We start from the raw sequence: 19,597 nt of genomic DNA, 5'->3' as shown, positions 1-19,597 counted from the left end.
GAAGGGTGGGTATAAGCATCTCTGGCCTGGCTTGAGCCAGAGGGAAGGAGTGAGGTTGGCCTTTATAATGGTTAGGGGACTGAAGATGCGGAGGTCCCATGTGCAGGCTGGGGATTTGTGAAATGTGAATTTCCCTCTCGTGCCAAAAAAGGTGGGGATGCAATGGACTTTCTTATCAACCTGTCCAAGTTGGGTCAAAGGGGAAGGGGGAGGTGAGGCTCAAGGTAAATTAGTGGTCAAACATCAAAAAATGGAGCCAGACTCTTTATCACAAGTTGTAAATTTTGGTTAAAATTTTTTTTGCAATTTTTGATTTTTCTTCAGATTGGATAATCTTGATTGATCTGTTTTTCCATGTTTATTGATTCTTTCTTCTGTTAGCTCAGATCTGCTCTTGAGTTCCTCCAGTGAAATTTTCATTTCAGTTGTTCTGTCTTTCAACTTGGAATTTCCATTTGGTTCTTTTAAAATAATTTCAATCTCTTACTGATATTTTTTATTTGATGAATCATTGTCATCATAGTTTCCTTTAAAGATGGTTTCTTTTAGTTCTTTGAACATATTTATAATAGCTGCTTTGAAGTCTTTGTTGCCTGAATCTAAAATCTAGGCTCACTTAGAGATAATTTTTATTGAAACTATCCCCTGCCCCATTGTATGGGTCAGACTTTTCTGGTTTTTTTTTTTTTTGCATACTTATAATTTTTGTTGAAATCTGGATGTTGTTGATAATATATTCTGCATTCTGATTCCTTTTCCTCCAGAGTTGGAGGTGGTTCCTCTGTTTGTTTAGCGGCTTGCATGGGCTAATTCTGTGGAGTCTGTTTCTCTCATGGTGTGTAGCTAGCTGCTCATGTCTCTGCTCAGTTCTTTTTTTCTTGTTTTTATTTTTAAGCATGACTTTCTGATAGTTGCCCTTGAGTCAGCATATCTTAGTGGTCAGCTTATGATTAGTCAGAAGTTGTGTTTAAACTCCTTGAAACGATGAGGCCCCCACCCTTTGTCAGTGGTCCTGGTGAGACTTGGGAAATGCATTCAAAATTGAGGCAGTTTACAAGTCTGCCCTGGGTTTTGCTTTCTGTATTTGCAAGGCTCACATTCATCCAGGGATGAATAGCTCTGTAGGACCCACTCATTTCTCTCCTGTATGTTTACAGTCTTGAGCATACACACAGCAGGAAAATGTAGATTCTTAGAAGATGCACTTTGGTTGTCTCATTCCCTGATTCTCCCTGTTATATTTCTGGTTGGTCTCTTGATCTGTTGCTTGCCCTAACTGGTATTACAAACCAGACTAGCTGTGATATTGGCTTTTCCTGATTTTTTGCCCCTTAAATCACTATTGTCGTTAAAAATGCCTGTGGGCGTGGAATTCTTCTCGCTCTGCTCCAAATAAATTTAGCTCTCTCTGGCAGTGGGGTTGCCAGTCATTACAGCTTGCCCTGCCCTATTAGGCCTTCCACATCAAGAAACTGGGGGTAGGTGTAGGATGGTGGGAGCCCTAGGCTAAACCACCATACATTTCCACTGTTGTTCCTGAGATTCAGTAGATTTTTCTTGAATAAACACTTCTCAATTTGTTGTATGTCTTCGGTTAATATCCAGATCCTTAAATGGTTGGTTTTGATAATTTTGTCCATTTTTATTGTTGGGGATAATATTTGTCAAACTCCTCATTCAACCATTCTGGGGGTTCTTTCCCCTGCCTTCTCTCTGTTTCTCTGTCTCATTTTTAAACATTTAAATTTTATTCATACTAAATTTTATTTCAGAATATGTTATGAAGTAGGGATCTATTGGCTATTTTTTTAAAAAATGGCATTAAGTAGTGTTTTAACATTACTTAACTATTTCATGTGTTTCCCAATTATTTGCAATGTATATTTTTTATTTTTAAATTTCAGTGAGATTTATTTTAATCCCATCCTCTTTTTTTCTTTATTCCATTATTATATCCTCTTTCACATGTTTTTACCATCTCTCGCTTTCCATTGGCTCCATCTTAGCTTCTGAATAGGCTTAACCTTCTCTTTCTTTAAACCTCTCATGACTTATCTCCTTGAGTTTCCTTCACTACCCAGGTTCATTAATTTCTTCTGTTCTTGCTACTCATAAGGCTGAATGAGACTAGGGTAAGGCAAGTGAGATGCCTAGGGCACAAACATTTAAGGAGGCACTTATCTTGGAGTCCTACAAGCATGGGGATGGCACTTGTGTCACTTAGCTTTCATAAATTTTGTGTCCTAGGTGCCTTGCTTGCCTCACCCTAGTCCTGGCTCTGCTACTCATATTTCTCTCTAGTATATATTTGTTGTAACCTGGTTTTTGTCCCAGATAGTATTCATTTATTCAAATTTTTGAGCACCTGCTCTGTACTATACATTGGGTCTCAAGACACCACTTCTTTTACCCAGATGCTTTCTTTGTTTACACTTTCTCAAGTCTAGTGCTTTTCCTACATTACTCCTCATTCCTACTCTTTTGTACCATGTGACACTATTAACCATTACTGCCTGTTCATCCTAATCTTAGCCCAACTCTTCAGAATGTACAGCTCTTTCCATGGCAAGACACCCTCTCTAGGAGCCAGTGGGCAGTTGGGCAGTGTATCATTGGCCCTCATTCTGGAAGCTGGTGAGGATTAGCTGGTGACTTGTGCTTTTAGTGTGTCAGGGTAGGAGTGTCCAGGATTTTTCCAGGGTTAATGGGCCTTCACAACTACATCACTGGGAAGGGAAGGTTGCTTGCTTGTTTGTCTTCTGCTTAGCATCTTGTATTCTTGGAATCTTTCCATCTGCTTCCAGTGCTTTGATACCCAAAGGCAGACTTTGACTCTGCTCGGCTGGTCTGGCTTATTCCTGCTGACTTTGTTTCCTGGTTTTCCATTCTTTGCTGATTTGTTTTTAGCATGGTTTCCCTGAATGACCCTGCTTTGCTTGGTGTTCTCACTGCTTGCTCATGAAAACAAACTCATCCAGTCATTTAAGGAGTGATTATTGAGCACCTGTTCTATCCTAGGTACTGTGGGAGCCAGTGGGATTATAGTGATGATCTCAACTAAACATTCCTTATCTTCCTGAGCTAGACAGAAAAGTTAGGTGTAAATCACACCAACTGAGGCATTTGCTGTGAAAAAAGGTTACAAATGCAGCTGGCCTAGGACATTTGAGTTGAGATCTCTGTGCCTCCGTCTCACTTGACTGGCAGTAACTCCCCTTACCTTTGAACTCTTGCCTGCATCAAGCCTTGATATGAAGCGCCCCATTGTCAATCCTGGCTCTTGGTTTTGGATTGCCTTTCTCCTGCTTGCAGCTTGCTCCAGCCCCTTGCCCCACCCAAGGCTGCCATTATTTGTTTTCTTAGTAGTTCGTGCAAACCCTGATCATGAACCTGTCTTCCTTTGGAAGTCATTGTCTCCCTTGTTTTCTTAGCATCAGACTCTATTGTTTTTTTCCCCTGTATCTTTATTAGCTTCTTTATTATGTTTTCTACTTCTTCTTCCTCTTTGCAAAAAAAGTTGCCCTCACCCAGATTTTGTCCTAGGCCCTCTTCTGCATCACCTTACCCCTTTTTGGCAATCTCTTCCATTCTAGAAAACGTTGGGTTACCGTCTTTATGCAAATGGCTGGCTAATTCATCTAAGTTATGCTCCAGTTTTCAAGTTCTTGATGTAGAAGTATGTATTTCCACGTGTAGAGGCATATATATAGAGGTATGTATTGCCATGTAGAGGTATATAATACCCCAAGTAGAATTCTTCATCTTCTCTAACTTAGTGATGTTATCGTCTCCCAGTCTCCTTACTTGAAATCTCACGCAATTGCCACCTCCGTGCTCTCCTTCAGAAATGCCTGGTCGCCAAGTGGTGCCAGTTTTCCTGTGTAATGTACCACGTTAACGGTCTGTTCGTTTCAGTGTCTGCAGCTGCAACTCTAGTTCGGGCCTTCCTTTCCTTTCACCCAGTCTGTTCTGGTTCTTCCCTGAGGTGCAGCTGTTGCCAGTCTTTCTCAACTCTAGATGACTCTAAATGTGCTATGCCAGGTTAATTTTTCCTGAAACACAACTTTGGTCTGTTGTTCTTCTCTTCCGCTCATTCATGCTTCAGAAATTCCCTACCGCCTTTGAGAAACGGGGCAGGTTTTCTAGACCTCCCAACTTGTTTTATTTTCCTTGCCACTGCCTCCCTTCATATAGGCTGGACTCCATCCAAATGGAATTAATGTGGCAAGAACCTGCCTGTGTTTTTCTGTTTGTGTGTCTATATATTTTTTTCCTTTTGCCAACAGTATGCTTTTCTCACATTCTCAGTTCTTAACATCTTTCCTGAAGCTCTCTTGGATTTCCTGATCTGGAGAGTCTCTCTTCCATCATATGTACATTACCCATACTTAAAAAAAAAGTGCTTATCACTCCCCAACTTGTATTAGTTGTTATTTTAATATGAGTTCTATAAGTCTAATTAACTTTTGTATCCCTCACTATGCCTAGTGTATAGTATCTTGCAGAAATAGTTGTTGAATTAAGGAGTGGATGAATGCATTTCTGAATGAAACCAGCAGATGGTCTGGACTCCTCTGTGTGCCTTTTCCACTACCTTGTTGTTTATCTAAGACCATCTGTTTCTCTCTCTTCTTGAAACTTCTTGACTTTATCTCTGAATCTCTTCACATATCACTAAGTGGCTTGTTACTCTGTCTCTGTTGCTTCTGCTCTCCTGAGTTAGTATTAATTTCAATTTAAAGAAAAATTACATCATTTTGGTGAAGGATGTGTGTGGGAAGTTTAGAGGAAAGGGTTTTAGTGTTCAGAATGACATCTTGATCCACTTTATGGGAAAGCAGGCTGCCCATCCGGATTTTGAGAATTTGCAAGTATAGGCTTGAATCCTGGGCCTGTGGCCAGCAGAGAATAGAAAGTAGATGTAGTGATGACATGTTCAGTGTCCAGGTCAAAGGCCAGGGGGCCAGCTGCAGGGCCCCACATTCCAGTCCGCTGAGCCAGGCAGCTGCCTTGTATTCCTTAGGAGCAGCTGCCGGAGCTTCTGGTCAGATGACTGGTTTGAAGTGATGGCAGGTAAGAGTAGGGAAGTAGATGTCTAACTACAGTATTCCCATTTTTTGAAAGCTAGTGAATCATCTGCAGTTCCATGCATAGTTGTGGACATCTGGTTGTGGCAGTAAATTAGGTTATGTTTATATTGATGAATGCTAAGGAATTGATTTATTTGATTTTGTAGAAGAACGTCATTTGTCTAAGGTTAAACTTAGTAAATGCCGCATCTCTTGAGCCCTAGTTTAGTACCTATTTCATTATAGACTTTAGATTCTAGATCTTTATACCATTTTTCAAAACCATATTCCCTCTCGCTCTTGTACGTTCCCCTAGCTGAATAGAACCTCAGAACTCCTTAGTTTCAACCTCATTGCCCTATTTGTGGAGATTTTTAGTTGAAGGGGCCCAAACAAGCAGGCTGGTGATACCCATGAAGTTGAAGACCTTGAAAAGCAAGTCAGGACAGATGGTGTGCTTGACTAACTGCCTAGGAGAAAGTGACGCCAGGACCCAGGAGGGATACCACATTGCCTTTGCCATCCAAGTCCTAAATTTCCCAGAGCACAGAGGAGGCTTCAGGTTAACAGTTCTTCAGTCACCCATCTCTCTTTGGTTTCAGCTAGTGACAACTGAGCTGATCAAGGCCAGAAGAACTCTGAGCTGAGCAGTGGAGGCCCTCCGGGATCTAGAGAGAAGAGGTGACCGTGGAACCAGTAATGAGCCATCCTGACTACCGGCTGAACCTCCGGCCCCTGGGGACCCCCAGAGGTAGCAAAAGGAAAATGGAATCTGCTCTAGCAACTGGAGACCTGAACTAAAGTGGAATGGAGGTGCAGGGCGGGTCTTAGGACTGAGGGAGACTGTAATTCCCTTGGTGGCCTGTTCAATATTCTCCTGTGTCATTTACTTTAGAATTGTGTGTTTTCTTGCTGTCGTAATTTATTGATATTGATTACAGTTGTTTAATCTCCTCTAGAAGAGTGATGATCTTTTAGTAATTCCTATTTTTAAAGGTTTGTGTCTATAACCAGCAAAGCATACTGAACCCATTATTCGGGTTATGTTCCATGTATATTGTGGTGCTGATTTAAAATTCAGGTCTCAAATCTGTGTACATTTTATTCATGTTTCCTTATCAATGTTTCCTCTTTATGACTATTTGAAATCATTATCAGGGAATTTTATTATGTTTTGGTCTTTCTAAATAAGAAAAAAAAGGTGAAATATCTCCAGTTTTGGAGATAGACGTTTGAGTAGAGTTGATTGATGCCTCATGTTTCTAGGCGCGTCCTCTTTGGCTGGCCCACGTGGTGTTGGTGCTTCACCAGGTGACAAAAAGTCAAAGAGCAAGACCACACGAGGGAAGAAAAAAAGCATATTTGAAACCTACCTGTCCAAGGAGGATGTTTCAGAAGGCTTGAAGAGAGGAACACTTATTCAGGTGCTTAAAATATACTAGAAGGCTATTCCTTGATTATGTGGAATCAGAAGTAATCGATTACTCATTGAAACTGTTCATTTTTCTCTGCTGTGTGCTTTGAGAGAAATGATGACATAACAGGCCCAGGGCTTCCCACTTCTCAGACCGGCAGTATAACTAGAGGTGATAAGTGCCACCAGACTGTGACAAAGTGCTCCGAGGTTTGAGAGAAGGGAACCGTTACTTCCAGTTAGGGTTGTCTAGGAGTGCTTTATTGGAAGGGATATATTAGAGCCAGGCCATGGATTGGTGCAGTTTGAATAAGTGGAGAGAAAGAGCTTTACAAGGGGACCAGTGTGGACTGCTAAGAGAGAAGTGGGATATAGCGTGTGGCTATAAGGAACATTGATAGGTCAGTTCGCCTGGAGCACATGGATGCTGCCTGACAGAGAATAAGCTTGAAAAGGAAACAGTAAATAGCAGCAGACAATATTTGTTGAGTGCTTTATAGTTTACAAAATATTTTTACAAGCTAATTCAGCAGTTTGGCTCAGCAAACGTTCAGCTATCCACTGTGAGCCAGGAACAGTTTATATAGTTAGGAGCACACAGCGTGGTTGCTCCCGAGATGAAGGTGGATGAGACTGACTTTCTATACTTTGAGCCTGCAGCCCAGTAGTGGAGCAGGCAGTCATGTGAACAGATGATTTGAGGATAAAGGGTAAGTGCTCAGATAAAAGTGTGACCACTTACTGGAGAATGTTGGGGGAAACCAGGAACTGTAGGAGATGACACCTGCGGTGAATATTGAAAGATGACTCATTTGGGTCTATTAAATGAGTGTTATGTGTGTGTGGGAAGGGAGTTATGGAAAGGTCGTGACACTAATGAAGACACAAACTGTGAAACAATATGGAGTGAGGCAGCTTAGGTCTCTTTAGGCGTGAAATCTGAGGCAGGTAGTAGGCAGTGAGATGGAGAGGGAGGCGAAGCCACATATTCTTTGAATTAGTCTATTTTATAATTCTTAGTTTAGTATAGAAACATTGCCATGTGTTACCTGGCTTGCTTGAAGATGTCGACTGTGTTCCATTTTCTCTCAGTCCGAGTGTCCAGCTTCTATATTTGTGTTTGGGGCTGGAGATCCAGCTAATTAACAGATACTGTCATCTTCTCTTCCTTTTTATCACCTTTTGTATTTACCTGTGGTCACGTGCTTAATATAGACTCTTGAATGAAAATTTGTTTTTAACAGATTAATTAGTTGCTCGCTCTGATTTCAGAGGTACAGTTGGTTTTTTTTTTTTAAAGCTTCCCTTGATTTCTTTGATAAGGTCTCTCAGGAAGGTTAAAGGTTCAGTTGGACATTTGTTCATTCATTAATCCATTCATTTGCTGTTTGTCGTTCAGGGCACATACTGAACTTCATTTTATCTGCAAGTTTCTTGGCCCTCATCTTGTTCTGTGTATGAGGACCTGTTGTGCTTTTCCCATTCTCATCTCCTGCCGTTCTCTTCCAGGTACACTCTGCTCAGTTCACCCTGATCTTCGAAACTTTGCCAGTAAAAACTCTGCTCTTTGATTCCTCTATGACTTTGTACATACTGTTCCTGGTGTTAGGAATGCTTTCTCCCACTGTCTTCATGTAATTGTGCTTGACCTTACCTAAATGTTACCCCCTTTACGAAGCCTCACTTTAATTCTCCAAGCAGAATTGGCCATTACCACTTTCCTGAAGCCGACATTTTTGTTTACCCTTTATTCTAAACTTATTATCATTTCTTGGAATTTATATTTCCTCAAATGGACTGTTCACTTCCTTGTGGGCATGGCCATATTTTATTCCCACAAATTAGCCCAATGACTGGCATTTGATTGATGCTTAATAAATTTATATCGAATAAATCTTTACTGACTGAATAAAGGATCAAGGTACTGTCTTTGAAGAAGAATGAGAGGATCCTCTGTTGTTATGACTTGGAAGAAAAATTGTTTATAAAATTTACAAAGATAGGCTCAGGAAACTATTCTGCAATGGTATTATTTTTGCTCCCTCGTATTAATTTTTGCTTTTGAAGCAACTCTTTGCTAATGTTAAAAAAAAAAGGTGATCAATATAACAACTCTCATTCCCAGGAGTTTGTAAGTGATTCCTCCTGGCCTGTGACATCATGAGACTCTGCAGCCAGAGCCTCCCCCCACAGATGAGAACAGTTGTTCTTTGCAGATGGGAAAAGGAATGGGTTCCAGATATGAGGTCACCGTGTGAAATATACAACACTGTAAATAAGATTTTCATAGGCAGAGAAACAGAGTCCATCTGTGCAGGCCTTAATGGGTAAGGTAAAAGGCTAGTCAAGAAAAGAAATTTGAATGCTGTTGGAGAAAATTAAACTTATTAAATATGTATATTAGATGTAAGCATTTGTTAGCTTTTGTATACAAACTTAAGTATATTGTGACATCCTTTTTCTTTCCCCAAAGAAACTTTTATTGAAAGATAAGAGATGTTTTTATTTTTTTATTTTTATTTACTTATTTTTTAATAGCTCTTTGAGTATAATTGCTTCACAGTACTGTGTTAGTTTCTGTTGCACAGCAAAGCAAATCAGCCATATGCATACACGTGTCCCCATATCCCCTCCCTCTTGAGCCTCCCTCCCATCCTCACTATCCCACCCCTCTAGGTCATTGCAGAGCACCGAGCCAATCTCCCTGTGCTATGATGCTGCTTCCCACCAGCCAACTATTTTACATTTGGTAGTGTATATATGTCAATGCTACTCTCACTTTGCCCCAGCTTCCCCATCCCACCCAATGTCCTCAAGTCCATTCTCTATGTATACCTTTTTATTCCTGCCCTGCAACTAGTTTCATCAGTACCATTTTTTTTCGATTCCATTATATATGCGTTAGCATATGGTATTTGTTTTTCTCTTTCTGACTTGCTTCACTCTGTATGACAGACTCTAGATCCATCCACCTCACTACAAATAACTCAATTTCGTTTCTTTTTATGGCTGAGTAATATTCCACTGTATGTATGTGGCACATCTTCTTTATCCATTCATCTGTCAATGGACATTTAGGTTGGTTCCGTGTCCTGGCTATTGTAAATAGTGCTGCAATGAACATTGTGGTACATGACTCTTTTTGAATTATGGTTTTCTCAGGGTATATGCCCAGTAGTGGGATTGCTGGGTCATATGGTAGTTCTATTTGTAGTTTTTTAAGGAACCTCCATACTGTTCTCCATAGTGGCTGTATCAATTTACATTCCCACTAACAGTGCAAGAGGGTTCCGTTTTCTCCACACCCTCTCCAGTGTTTATTGTTTCTAGATTTTTTGATAATGGCCATTCTGACTGGTGTGAGGTGATACCTCATTGTAGTTTTGATTTGCATTTCTCTAATAATTAGTGATGTTGAGCATCTTTTCATGTGCCTCTTGGCCATCTGTATGTCTTCCTTGGTGAAATGTCTATTTAAGTCTTCTGCCCATTTTTTGATTGGATTGTTTGTTTTTTTGACATTGAGATGCATGAGCTATTTGTATATTTTGGAGATTAATCCTTTGTCCCTTGTTTCATTTGCAAATATTTTCTCCCATTCTGAGGGTTGTCTTTTTGTCTTGTTTATGGTTTCCTTTGCTATGCAAAAGTTTTTAAGTTTAATTAAGTCCCATTTGTTTATTTTTGTTTTTATTTCCGTTACTCTAGGAGGTGGGTCAAAAAGGATCTTGCTGTGGTTTATGTCAAAGAGTGTTTTTCCTATGTTTTCCTCCAAGAGTTTTATAGTGTCTGGTCTTACATTTAAGTCTTTAATCCATTTGGGGTTTATTTTTTAAATATTATTATTATTTTTTGTGGTACGCGGGCCTCTCACTGTTGTGGCCTCTCCCGTTGCGGAGCACAGGCTCCGGATGCGCAGGCTCAGCGGCCATGGCTCACGGGCCTAGGTGCTCCGCGGCATGTGGGATCTTCCCGGACCGGGGCATGAACCCGTGTCCCCTGCATTGGCAGGCGGACTCTCAACCACTGCACCACCAGGGAAGCCCTGGAGTTTATTTTTGTGTATGGTGTTAGGTAGTGTTCTAATTTCATTCTTTTACATGTAGGTGTCCAGTTTTTCCAGCACCACTTATTGAGGAGGCTGTCTTTCCTCCATTGTATGTTCTTGCCTCCTTTGTCATAAATTAGGTGCCCATATGTGCGTGGGTTTATTTTTGGGCATTCTGTCCTGTACCATTGATCTATATTTCTGTTTCTGTGCCAGTACCATATTGTCTTGATTACTGTAGCTTTGTGGTATAGTTTGAAGTTGGGGAGCCTGATTCCTCCAGCTCCGTTTTTCTTTCTCAAGTTTGCTTTGGCTATTTGGGATCTTTTGTGTTTCCATACGAATTGTAAAATTTTTTGTTCTAGTTCTGTGAAGAATGCCATTGGTAGTTTGATAGGGATTGCATTGAATCTGTAGATTGCTTTGGGCAGTATAGTCATTTTCACAATATTGATTCTTCCAATCCAAGAGTGTGGTATATTTCCTCCATCTGCTTATGTCATTTTTGATTTCTTTCATCGTTTTATAGTTTTCTGAGTACAAGTCTTTTGCCTCTTTAGGCAGGTTTGTTCCTACGTATTTTATTCTTTTTGTTGCAGTGGTAAATGGGAGTGTTTCCTTAATTTCTCTTTCTGATTTTTTGTTGTTGGTGTATAGGAATGCCAGAGATTTCATTTTGTATCCTGCAACCCTACCAAATTCATTGATTAGTTCTAGTAGTTTTTTGGTGGCATCTTTAGGGTTTTCTATGTATAGTATCATGTCATCTACAAACAGTGACAGTTTTACTTCTTCTTTTCCAATTTGTATTGTTTTTATTTCTTTTTCTTCTCTGATTGCTGTGGCTAGGACTTCCAAAACTATGTTGAATAAGAGTGGTGAGAGTGGACATCCTTGTCTTCTTCCTGATCTTACTGGAAATGCTTTCAGTTTTTCACCATTGAGTATGATGCTTGCTGTGGGTTTGTCATATATGGCCTTTATTATGTTGAGGTAGGTTCCCTCTATGTCCATTTTCTGGAGAGTTTTTATCATAAATGGGTGTTGAATTTTGTCAAAAGCTTTTTCTGCATCTATTGAGATGATCATATGGTTTTTATTTCTTAATTTGTTAGTGGTGTATCATATTGATTGATTTGCCTATATTGAAGAATCCTTGCATCCCTGGGATAAATCCCACTTGATCATGGTGTATGATCTTTTTAATGTGTTGTTGGACTCTGTTTGCTAGTATTTTGTTCAGGATTTTTGCATCTATGTTCATCAGTGATATTGGTCTATAATTTTCTTTTTTTGTGTTATCTTTTTCCAGCTTTGGTATCAGGGTGATGGTGGCTTCGTAGAATGAATTTGAGGTGTTTCTCCCTCTGCAATTTTTTGGAAGAGTTTGAGAAGGATGGGTGTTAGCTCCTCTCTAAATGTATTATAGAATTCACCTGTGAAGCCATCTGGTCCTGGACTTTTGTTTGTTGGAAGATTTTTAATTATGGTTTCAATTTCATTACTTGTGATAGGTCTGTTTATATTTTCTAATTCTTCATGGTTCAGTCTTGGAAAATTGTACCTTTCCAAGAATTTGTCCATTTCTTCGTGGTTGTCCGTTTTATTGGCATATAGTTGTTTGTAGTAGTCTCTTATAATCCTTTGTATTTCTGCAGTCTCAATTGTGATTTTTCCTTTTTCATTTCTAATTTTATTGAATTGAGTCCTCTCCCTATTTTTCTTGATGAGTCTAGCTAATGGTTTATCAATTTTGTTTACCTTCTCAAAGAACCAGCTTTTAGTTTTATTGATCTTTGCTATTGTTTTCTTCATTTCTATTTCATTTATTTCTGCTCTGATTGTTACGATTTCTTTCCTTCTACTGATTTTGGGTTTTCTTTGTTATTCTTTTCTAGTTGTTTTAAGTGTAGGGTTAGATTGTTTATTTGAGATTTTTCTTGTTTCTTGAGGTGAGATTGAATTGCTATAAACTTCCCTCTTAGAACTGCTTTTGCTGCATCCCATAGGTTTTGGGTTGTCGTGTTTTCGTTGTCATTTTTCTCTATGTATTTTTAAATTTCTTCTTTGATTTCTTCAGTCATCTCTTGGTTATTTAGTAGCGCACTGTTTAGCCTCCAGGTATTTGTGTTTTTTACAGTTTTTCTCCTGTAATTGATTTCCAGTCTCATAGTGTTGTGGTCAGAAAAGATGCTTGATACAATTTCAATTTTCTTAAATTTACTGAGTCTTGATTTGTGACCCAAGATGTGATCTATCCTGGAGAATGTTCCATGTACACTTGAGAAGAAAGTGTATTCTGCCACTTTTGGGTGGAATGTTCTTTTTTTTTTTTTGCGGTATGCAGGCCTCTCACTGTTGTGGCCTCTCCCATCGCGGAGCACAGGTTCCAGACGCGCAGGCTCAGCAGCCATGGCTCACAGGCCCAGCTGCTCCGTGGCATGTGGCATCTTCCTGGACCGGGGCACGAACCCATGTCCCCTGCATCGGCAGGCGGACTCTCAACCACTGCGCCACCAGGGAAGCCCTGGGTGGAATGTTCTATAAATATCAATTAAATCTATCTGGTCTGTTGTGTCATTTAAAGCTTGTGTTTCCTTATTTATTTTCTGTTTGGATGATCTGTCCATTAGTGAAGTGGGGTGTTAAAGTCCCCTACTGTTATTGTGTTACTGTCGGTTCCTCTGTTTATGGTTGTTAGCATTTGCCTTATGTGTTGAGGTGCTCATATGTTGGGTGCGTAAACATTTATAATTGTTATATCTTCTTCTTGTGTTGATCCTTTGATCATTATGTCGTGTCCCTCCTTATCTCTTGTAACAGTCTTTATTTTAAAAATCTGATACAAGTGTTGATACTCCAGCCTTCTTTTGATTTTCATTTGCATGGAATATCTTTTTTCCATCCCTTCACTTTCAGTCTGTATGTGTCCCTAGGTCTGAAGTGGGTCTCTTGTAGACAGCATATAGATGGGTCTTGTTTTTATATCCCTTCAGCCAGTCTGTGTCTTTTGGTTGGGGCATTTAATCCATTTACATTCAAGGTTGTTATCAGTATGTATGTTCCTATTACCATTTTCTTAATTGTTTTGGGTTTGTTTTTGTGGGTCTTTTTCTTTTCTTGTGTTTCCCACCTAGAGAAGTTTCTTTAGCATTTGTTGTAAAGCAGCATTAGTAAATTAGGGGTACGATCAGAAGGTTTGAAGATGCCAGCACCAAGGAGGTATAGCAGGAGCCAGTGACATGCACTTCTAAGTATCTGGGGATTTTGATAGAGAATGGGAGAATTTTTAAAGCTGTAGTGGGGAAGCAGGGAGGGGGGAAACATTCTTCTTCTGGTCCCTGAGCTATATGGGATAAGAGAGAGAAAATCGGCCCCCTTTGAGAGCACTTGGAGGGAATTGGTCACATCAGGTTTCAGTGGAGGCAAGGAGGCACCAGAGCATTCAGAAAAGAGATGGAGGATTTGGAGCCACCAGTTTCAGGCTTAGGAAACGATTGAGGAGGAAAATGAGAGGTGAGGGTTTGGGGCAGATTAGGCAATGGTTATAGAAATATGGAAATGGAAGTTCTGGACTTATGTATGTAGGTGAGTAAGACAAGACATCTGCTAGAAGTCTCTTTCAGTTACAAGGCCATTTCTTGAGTTGCTTTCCTGACAGCTTCTTCAGGCTGTGGGGATGACCGTGGTCTGCTGTGGACTCTGCAAGAGATTTTTCTTTCTTAGTGTGATCTGTACTCTCAGGGGATCTGTTCCTGAGGTCCAGTTCTTAAGAGTATGCTCCAGTCAAATTGCAAACAGTTTTCTTGAACAAGGCATGTGTCCCTCCTTGTGTGCTTTTATATATCAGGAAGTGTGGGATAGACAATCAAGTATAGAATCTTTTTGGTCCTTTTAATAGTTGTTCTTTTTTTTTTTTTTTTTGCGGTACATGGGCCTCTCACTGTTGTGGCCTCTCCCATTGTGGAGCACAGGCTCCAGACGCACAGGCTCCAGACGCGTAGGCTCAGCGGCCATGGCTCACCGGCCCAGCTGCTCCGCGGCATGTGGGATCTTCCCGGACCGGGGCACGAACCCGTGTCCCCTGCATCGGCAGGCGGACTCCCAACCAGTGCGCCACCAGGGAAGCCCAGTAGTTATTCTTTTCAATAGAGTTGAGATATTTTATAATAACAGTACATTGAGTATATAACCTTTAAAAATTGCAAATCACTGTTATATACCTGTAACTTATATAACATTGTACATCAAACATATCTCAATTAAAAAAACACACAGACAAACAAAATAGAGCAAGATACAGCCCTGAGCAACCTGTTTCTTTCCCCTGAGTCCAGCTGTGGCATTTCTGAGTGCTCTGTAATTAAAGGTACTTTCAAAGCAGAAGGCATTCTCATCTCTATACTTCTTCATGTACTAACCATTCACTGAGCTTGAAGGGATGATAGAAGATTAGCAGTTGAAAAAAAAGAAACTTGGGTCAGAAAATGAATTTTAAAAAATCAATGAGTTTACTTTTATTTATTTGGAGTGTTTATTTCCTCTCACTAGACTGTAAGCTATGAGGGTAGAGCCTATCTATTATTACTCTCTCTCCATTGTGGCCCCATCACTTAGCATAGTGCCTGTCATGCTAATTGTCAGGAGATATTTGTTGAGTGAGTGGATGAATATTGAGGATAAATATAATAAGCCTTTTCCTCCCTCTCCCAACAAGAAACAGCTGCCCTAAAAGTGCAATTGCAGCGACATTCATAGAAAAGGGACTGGCCTGTGGGAGCTTTGCCTGCCTTACTTCCCAGTCCCTCTGTCTCTTACCCTAATACAGCATGGTGGTAGAAGAGTATTTGCCCTCTTAATCACTCTTGCCTATATTTCCTTTCTGATTTATCTTCAAATTTTACTCCTCCATCAAGGACCAGGTCAGACACCATCTCTGGAGCCTTGCCTAGTGCCCCTAGCTGAAAGTACGCTGTCCCCTCACTTGTGGCATTCTTCATGTTTTACTTTGTAAACAAAGGCTGAGCTTGGTTCTCACTCTCCCACATTGTCTGTCTCAGGGTCTGGCACATAATCAGAATTCAGTAAATAATTATTAAATTAAGGACTGAATGAGGATTTATAGTAGTCTGTGTGGGATTTAACAGTAATATAAACTGTTGCATGGAAATTTGTAATTTAAACATGGTGTACCAGTGAAAGAAGGAATTATTTTCTGCTTTATTTTATGCCCTCACCTATTTTGTTAATTGTGTATCTTTGGGTCTTTCAGTATTTTAGGGGAGAGATGTTATTTAAAACACTTTCTCAAGACACCCTTTGAGTCTGACTCTTAGGAAAATAACGGCCTCCGTCCGTGTGTTCCAGTGGCCTTCAGATGCAGCTGTAAGTGGGGAGGGTTACAGCTTCCTGCAAGAGCCTAAAATACTGAACTGCTGTTGAAGACGGCCCCACCTGCACCCCTGTGCATAAATAGAGGCAGACCCTGACTTCGTGCTGGACTGACGTGAAGTTGTAGGCAGACTGGGTGGCCTGGCTGTTGGAGCCAGGATTCCCACTTACATTAAGAGCTGGTTCTGGACCATTTTGAATTATTGACTCATTCAGCTCTGCAGAGGGGCCAGAGTAAAAAATATGCATCCAGCCCCTCGAGACTAAGTATTCAACCTGGAAGTCAACCTGTATCACTTTGAAAATTGTCACAGAAGCAAGCAATTGTGGGAAGGTCTTATAGAATAAAAAAAGGCCATTGTGTAGTGAGGCATAATCCCCCGTAACCTTGTTCTTAAAGTAAAGGTTTATATTTGAAGACTAGCATATAAGGGCGCATAAAATCCCAATAGTTGCCACTTTCCCACTCCACGCCAGTCTCTGTTGCTTCTCACCTCTGCCCATTCACTGCAAGGTGCCAGTGTGAGCTTTTAGTGTTTGATAGAACTCTGTGATACAGACATCAGTATAAATCATATTTCATGCATTTAATGAATAGTTCTCATACATCTAACTTGTTTCCTAGATCGAATTGTTTAATTAATTTTAAACTTTTTATTGACTAGTAACATATGTATGGAAAGATTGTAAGTGTGTAACTAGTTAAATTTTCACAGGTTTTATTTTTTATTTTAAAGGGTGTATTGAGAATTAATCCGAAGAAGTTTCATGAAGCCTTCATTCCTTCCCCGGTAAGTTCAATAACTTTATAATAAACCCAATGTCACATTTAATTTTTTAGATGTGCTGTAAAACTGAAATCATATATTCTAACTAAAAAACAGAGTAGTAAAACAAAATTGAGGATGGGCAAGGATTTGTTTCAAATTTAAATAAACAAAATTTGCCTTTGGTTAACAGCCCCTTCTGCCAATCTTAAAAATCACACTTCAAATGAAAGGGATGGCATTTGTTACTAGGCTGCAGGGAGCAGCTGAACCCACACAGATACCCACCAGTTCTTGTAATTGGACACCCTTGGTTTATAGCTTAAAAGGATTTATGGGTTTTTTCCACTGATTTAAGTTAATCTCTCCTAAACAAATATGCTATGTACTTTTAATCTACTGCATGAGCTATTCTGCAACTTTGTCCAAAAATAATGTGTATTATTATTTTTTTTTCTGGTCAGTTTCTCACTACACTTTTGTGCAGGTGATAGGACTTGGTACAAGGCTTTTTACCATTGGCTCGTCATAGTCTTTCTTAGGTTCATGACTCATTTTAATAGGCTCTCTCTCATTAAGGGAAGTTCACTCTGACATATAATTAGCAGCAGGTCTCTGGATAATGTTTGCTTGTGCAAAGCTGGGAGAGCAGTATTCTTAAATTCTTGGCCTAACTTTTCTAGGATACCATAAATAGGATAGCCATAGAATTAGATTTTTCACAGTGGAAGAGATTATAGGAAGAAACTTCGGCTCATAGATGAGGAAATGGAATACATATATTTCAGTTAACATATTTCATTTTGTGAAATGACAAGTTTAATGAGAATACAAGTTCAGTCATGTACTTCATAGGTATTATTACTGTTGTTGTTTCAATAACCTAAGACCTATTCTGAAGTTCAGTTTTGTCCTTTTTTCCCTTGCCCTTGTCCTGAAGCCAAGGATTCACATTTGTATCTCAAGTTTAGGTCTTACCCACTGGCTTAGATTAAAAATGTCACATGTCACCTTGTTCTCTCTTAGTCATTTTCTGTTCCTGTGACAGAACATGGTATATATTGCTGACCCTGGTGCTTAGATTATAGAATTGAGTGTCAGATTTGAGGTAGTAACTTAGCTGCGGGAGCTATTCCATCACACAGTTTACGTGGGTGTTAGATTTCAGAGTTTGCTCATAAGGTGAAATTCACATTCAATAATCATAAAAATTACCAATGAAAATCTCTTAGGAATATGCCATGTTGGAGAGGGAGTAACCATCTCTCAATAAGTCTAGCATAACCAGCATTTTCTCCACATCAGAAAGGGTGATTGTTTCTTCTTTGGCACACCAGTTGAAGGAGCTCAATTATACTAGGGGTCCCACTGTGTGAAAAACATGGATTTTCTTTTTTTTTTTTGCGGTACGCAGGCCTCTCACTGCTGTGGTCTCTCCCGTTGCGGAGCACAGGCTCTGGACGCGCAGGCTCAGCGGCCATGGCTCACGGGCCCAGCCGCTCTGCGGCATGTGGGATCTTCCCGGACCGGGGCACAAACCTGTGTCCCTTGCATTGGCAGGCGGACTCTCAACCAATGCGCCACCAGGGAAGCCCAAACATGGATTTTTTAAGCACGAGAATCATACCCAGTGCAGTAAGGAGTTCACCCTGAGAGGTACCTCGGAACTGAGCAGATCGCCCTCCCTGCACACTGAGGTTTGCTCTCATCGATGGGAATGATAAGTGGAACTACATACAGTATTTTGAAAATTTTTCTGCTTGCTTTCTCTCTTTCCTGAGTACACAGTATTGAATTTCTCTGTTAGATCCCTATTAGGCCGGCTCCTAACGAGTGTATGGCCTAGGACGAGATACAGATGGAGGCACACGTACCTTATATTAAATACTTAAAAGTTATAAATCAGACTAACAAACTGTTAAGTAAAATAAATTCATGACAGATAAAATACATTCCTTGCCAAGTATACCTCCACGTACTTGTACTGGGGTTCAGATGTAGAATTCTCAGACTCCTCGGAGCTCCATGCTGAAAGGTGGCTGCATGGAGAGGGTCCACCTCTGGCCTGCCCCTCTTCCCTTCCCAGTTCTTGCTCCCTGTCCCCTCTTTGCTGCCCTCCTGCCTCCTCCCCCGCATTCAGCAAGGGCCCTTGCCCTCTAGGTGAGCATCTTATCCCACATGTCCAAGCTCTGCCCATACCCTTTAGAAACACCCACCCATTAGCCACCTGTCGAGTCTAGGGGTGCCACCTGTGATGTGGTCTGCGTTTGGGAAGGTAGACCTGGGGAAGGTGCTTATATATGCCCTGGAGGTGGGCTTGGGGCTGATTACAATCCATTTAGCCTTGAGAGCTCCTTACCTGTTGAGGAGGGGTGTGGTCGGAGGAGGGCCAGAGCAGAGGTCCTCTGAAGTGTTGGCCTGGTTATGTTCCTGTAAGTTAAGTTCATGTGATTTAAATTTGCAAGTGATGTGTTGCCACTGTTTAATCTGGCTTGTTAAAGGAAGTTAAGCAAAAGTTATTGATGTTTCAAAAGCTCAAGTTGTTCTCCCACTTGAAATTGTATTCCTGGCATGTCCTATTTAGAAGTTTTTACACAGTTGTGATATTAGGATTGGCTTACTTCTATACCTCTTTTATTCTCTTATCTGGCCACTGATGGAGTAATAAAATTGTCTCAGAGGGAGAAAAAGTGCTAAATGACTCACCTCTACTACAGAAGCTCTGTCAAGACCCAGCTGTAAGTGATTGTAGATACTCCAGTTTTGGACACTGGCACAATCCTGCATTCTAGTTTTGTAGATTTTCTGGTCAGTTTCAGGTTTTAGAAGCATTATGGAGAGCAGTTGAAGGGGGAGATAGTAGAGGCAATGAATTACATGTAGGTAGATCCCACCACTGGTCTAGATT

At 40.4% G+C, this 19,597-nt stretch overlaps 1 protein-coding gene across 9 annotated transcripts in view; it reads left to right on the top strand.

The window, feature by feature from the left end:
• The window catches only part of DIS3L2 (DIS3 like 3'-5' exoribonuclease 2), a 374,176-nt gene that overhangs the window by 48,509 nt on the left and 306,070 nt on the right, over positions 1 to 19,597 (top strand). For all 9 annotated transcript variants that reach the window (XR_010944177.1, XR_010944176.1, XM_067740219.1 and 6 more), the window contains exons 2-4: positions 5,672 to 5,820; positions 6,336 to 6,493; positions 16,660 to 16,713. Coding sequence is in view for 7 of the 9 variants with exons in the window: in XM_067740219.1 (XP_067596320.1) it covers positions 5,769 to 5,820; positions 6,336 to 6,493; positions 16,660 to 16,713 (264 nt within the window). In the remaining 2 variants the exon portion in view is untranslated. The remainder of the gene's footprint in view (positions 1 to 5,671; positions 5,821 to 6,335; positions 6,494 to 16,659; positions 16,714 to 19,597) is intronic.

This window comes from Pseudorca crassidens, chromosome 6 (assembly GCF_039906515.1).
Source record: "Pseudorca crassidens isolate mPseCra1 chromosome 6, mPseCra1.hap1, whole genome shotgun sequence".
Classification (NCBI taxonomy): Eukaryota; Metazoa; Chordata; class Mammalia; order Artiodactyla; family Delphinidae; genus Pseudorca; species Pseudorca crassidens.
The sequence above is the reverse complement of the archived record's forward strand: the minus strand, read 5'-3'. Positions and strand labels throughout refer to the sequence as shown.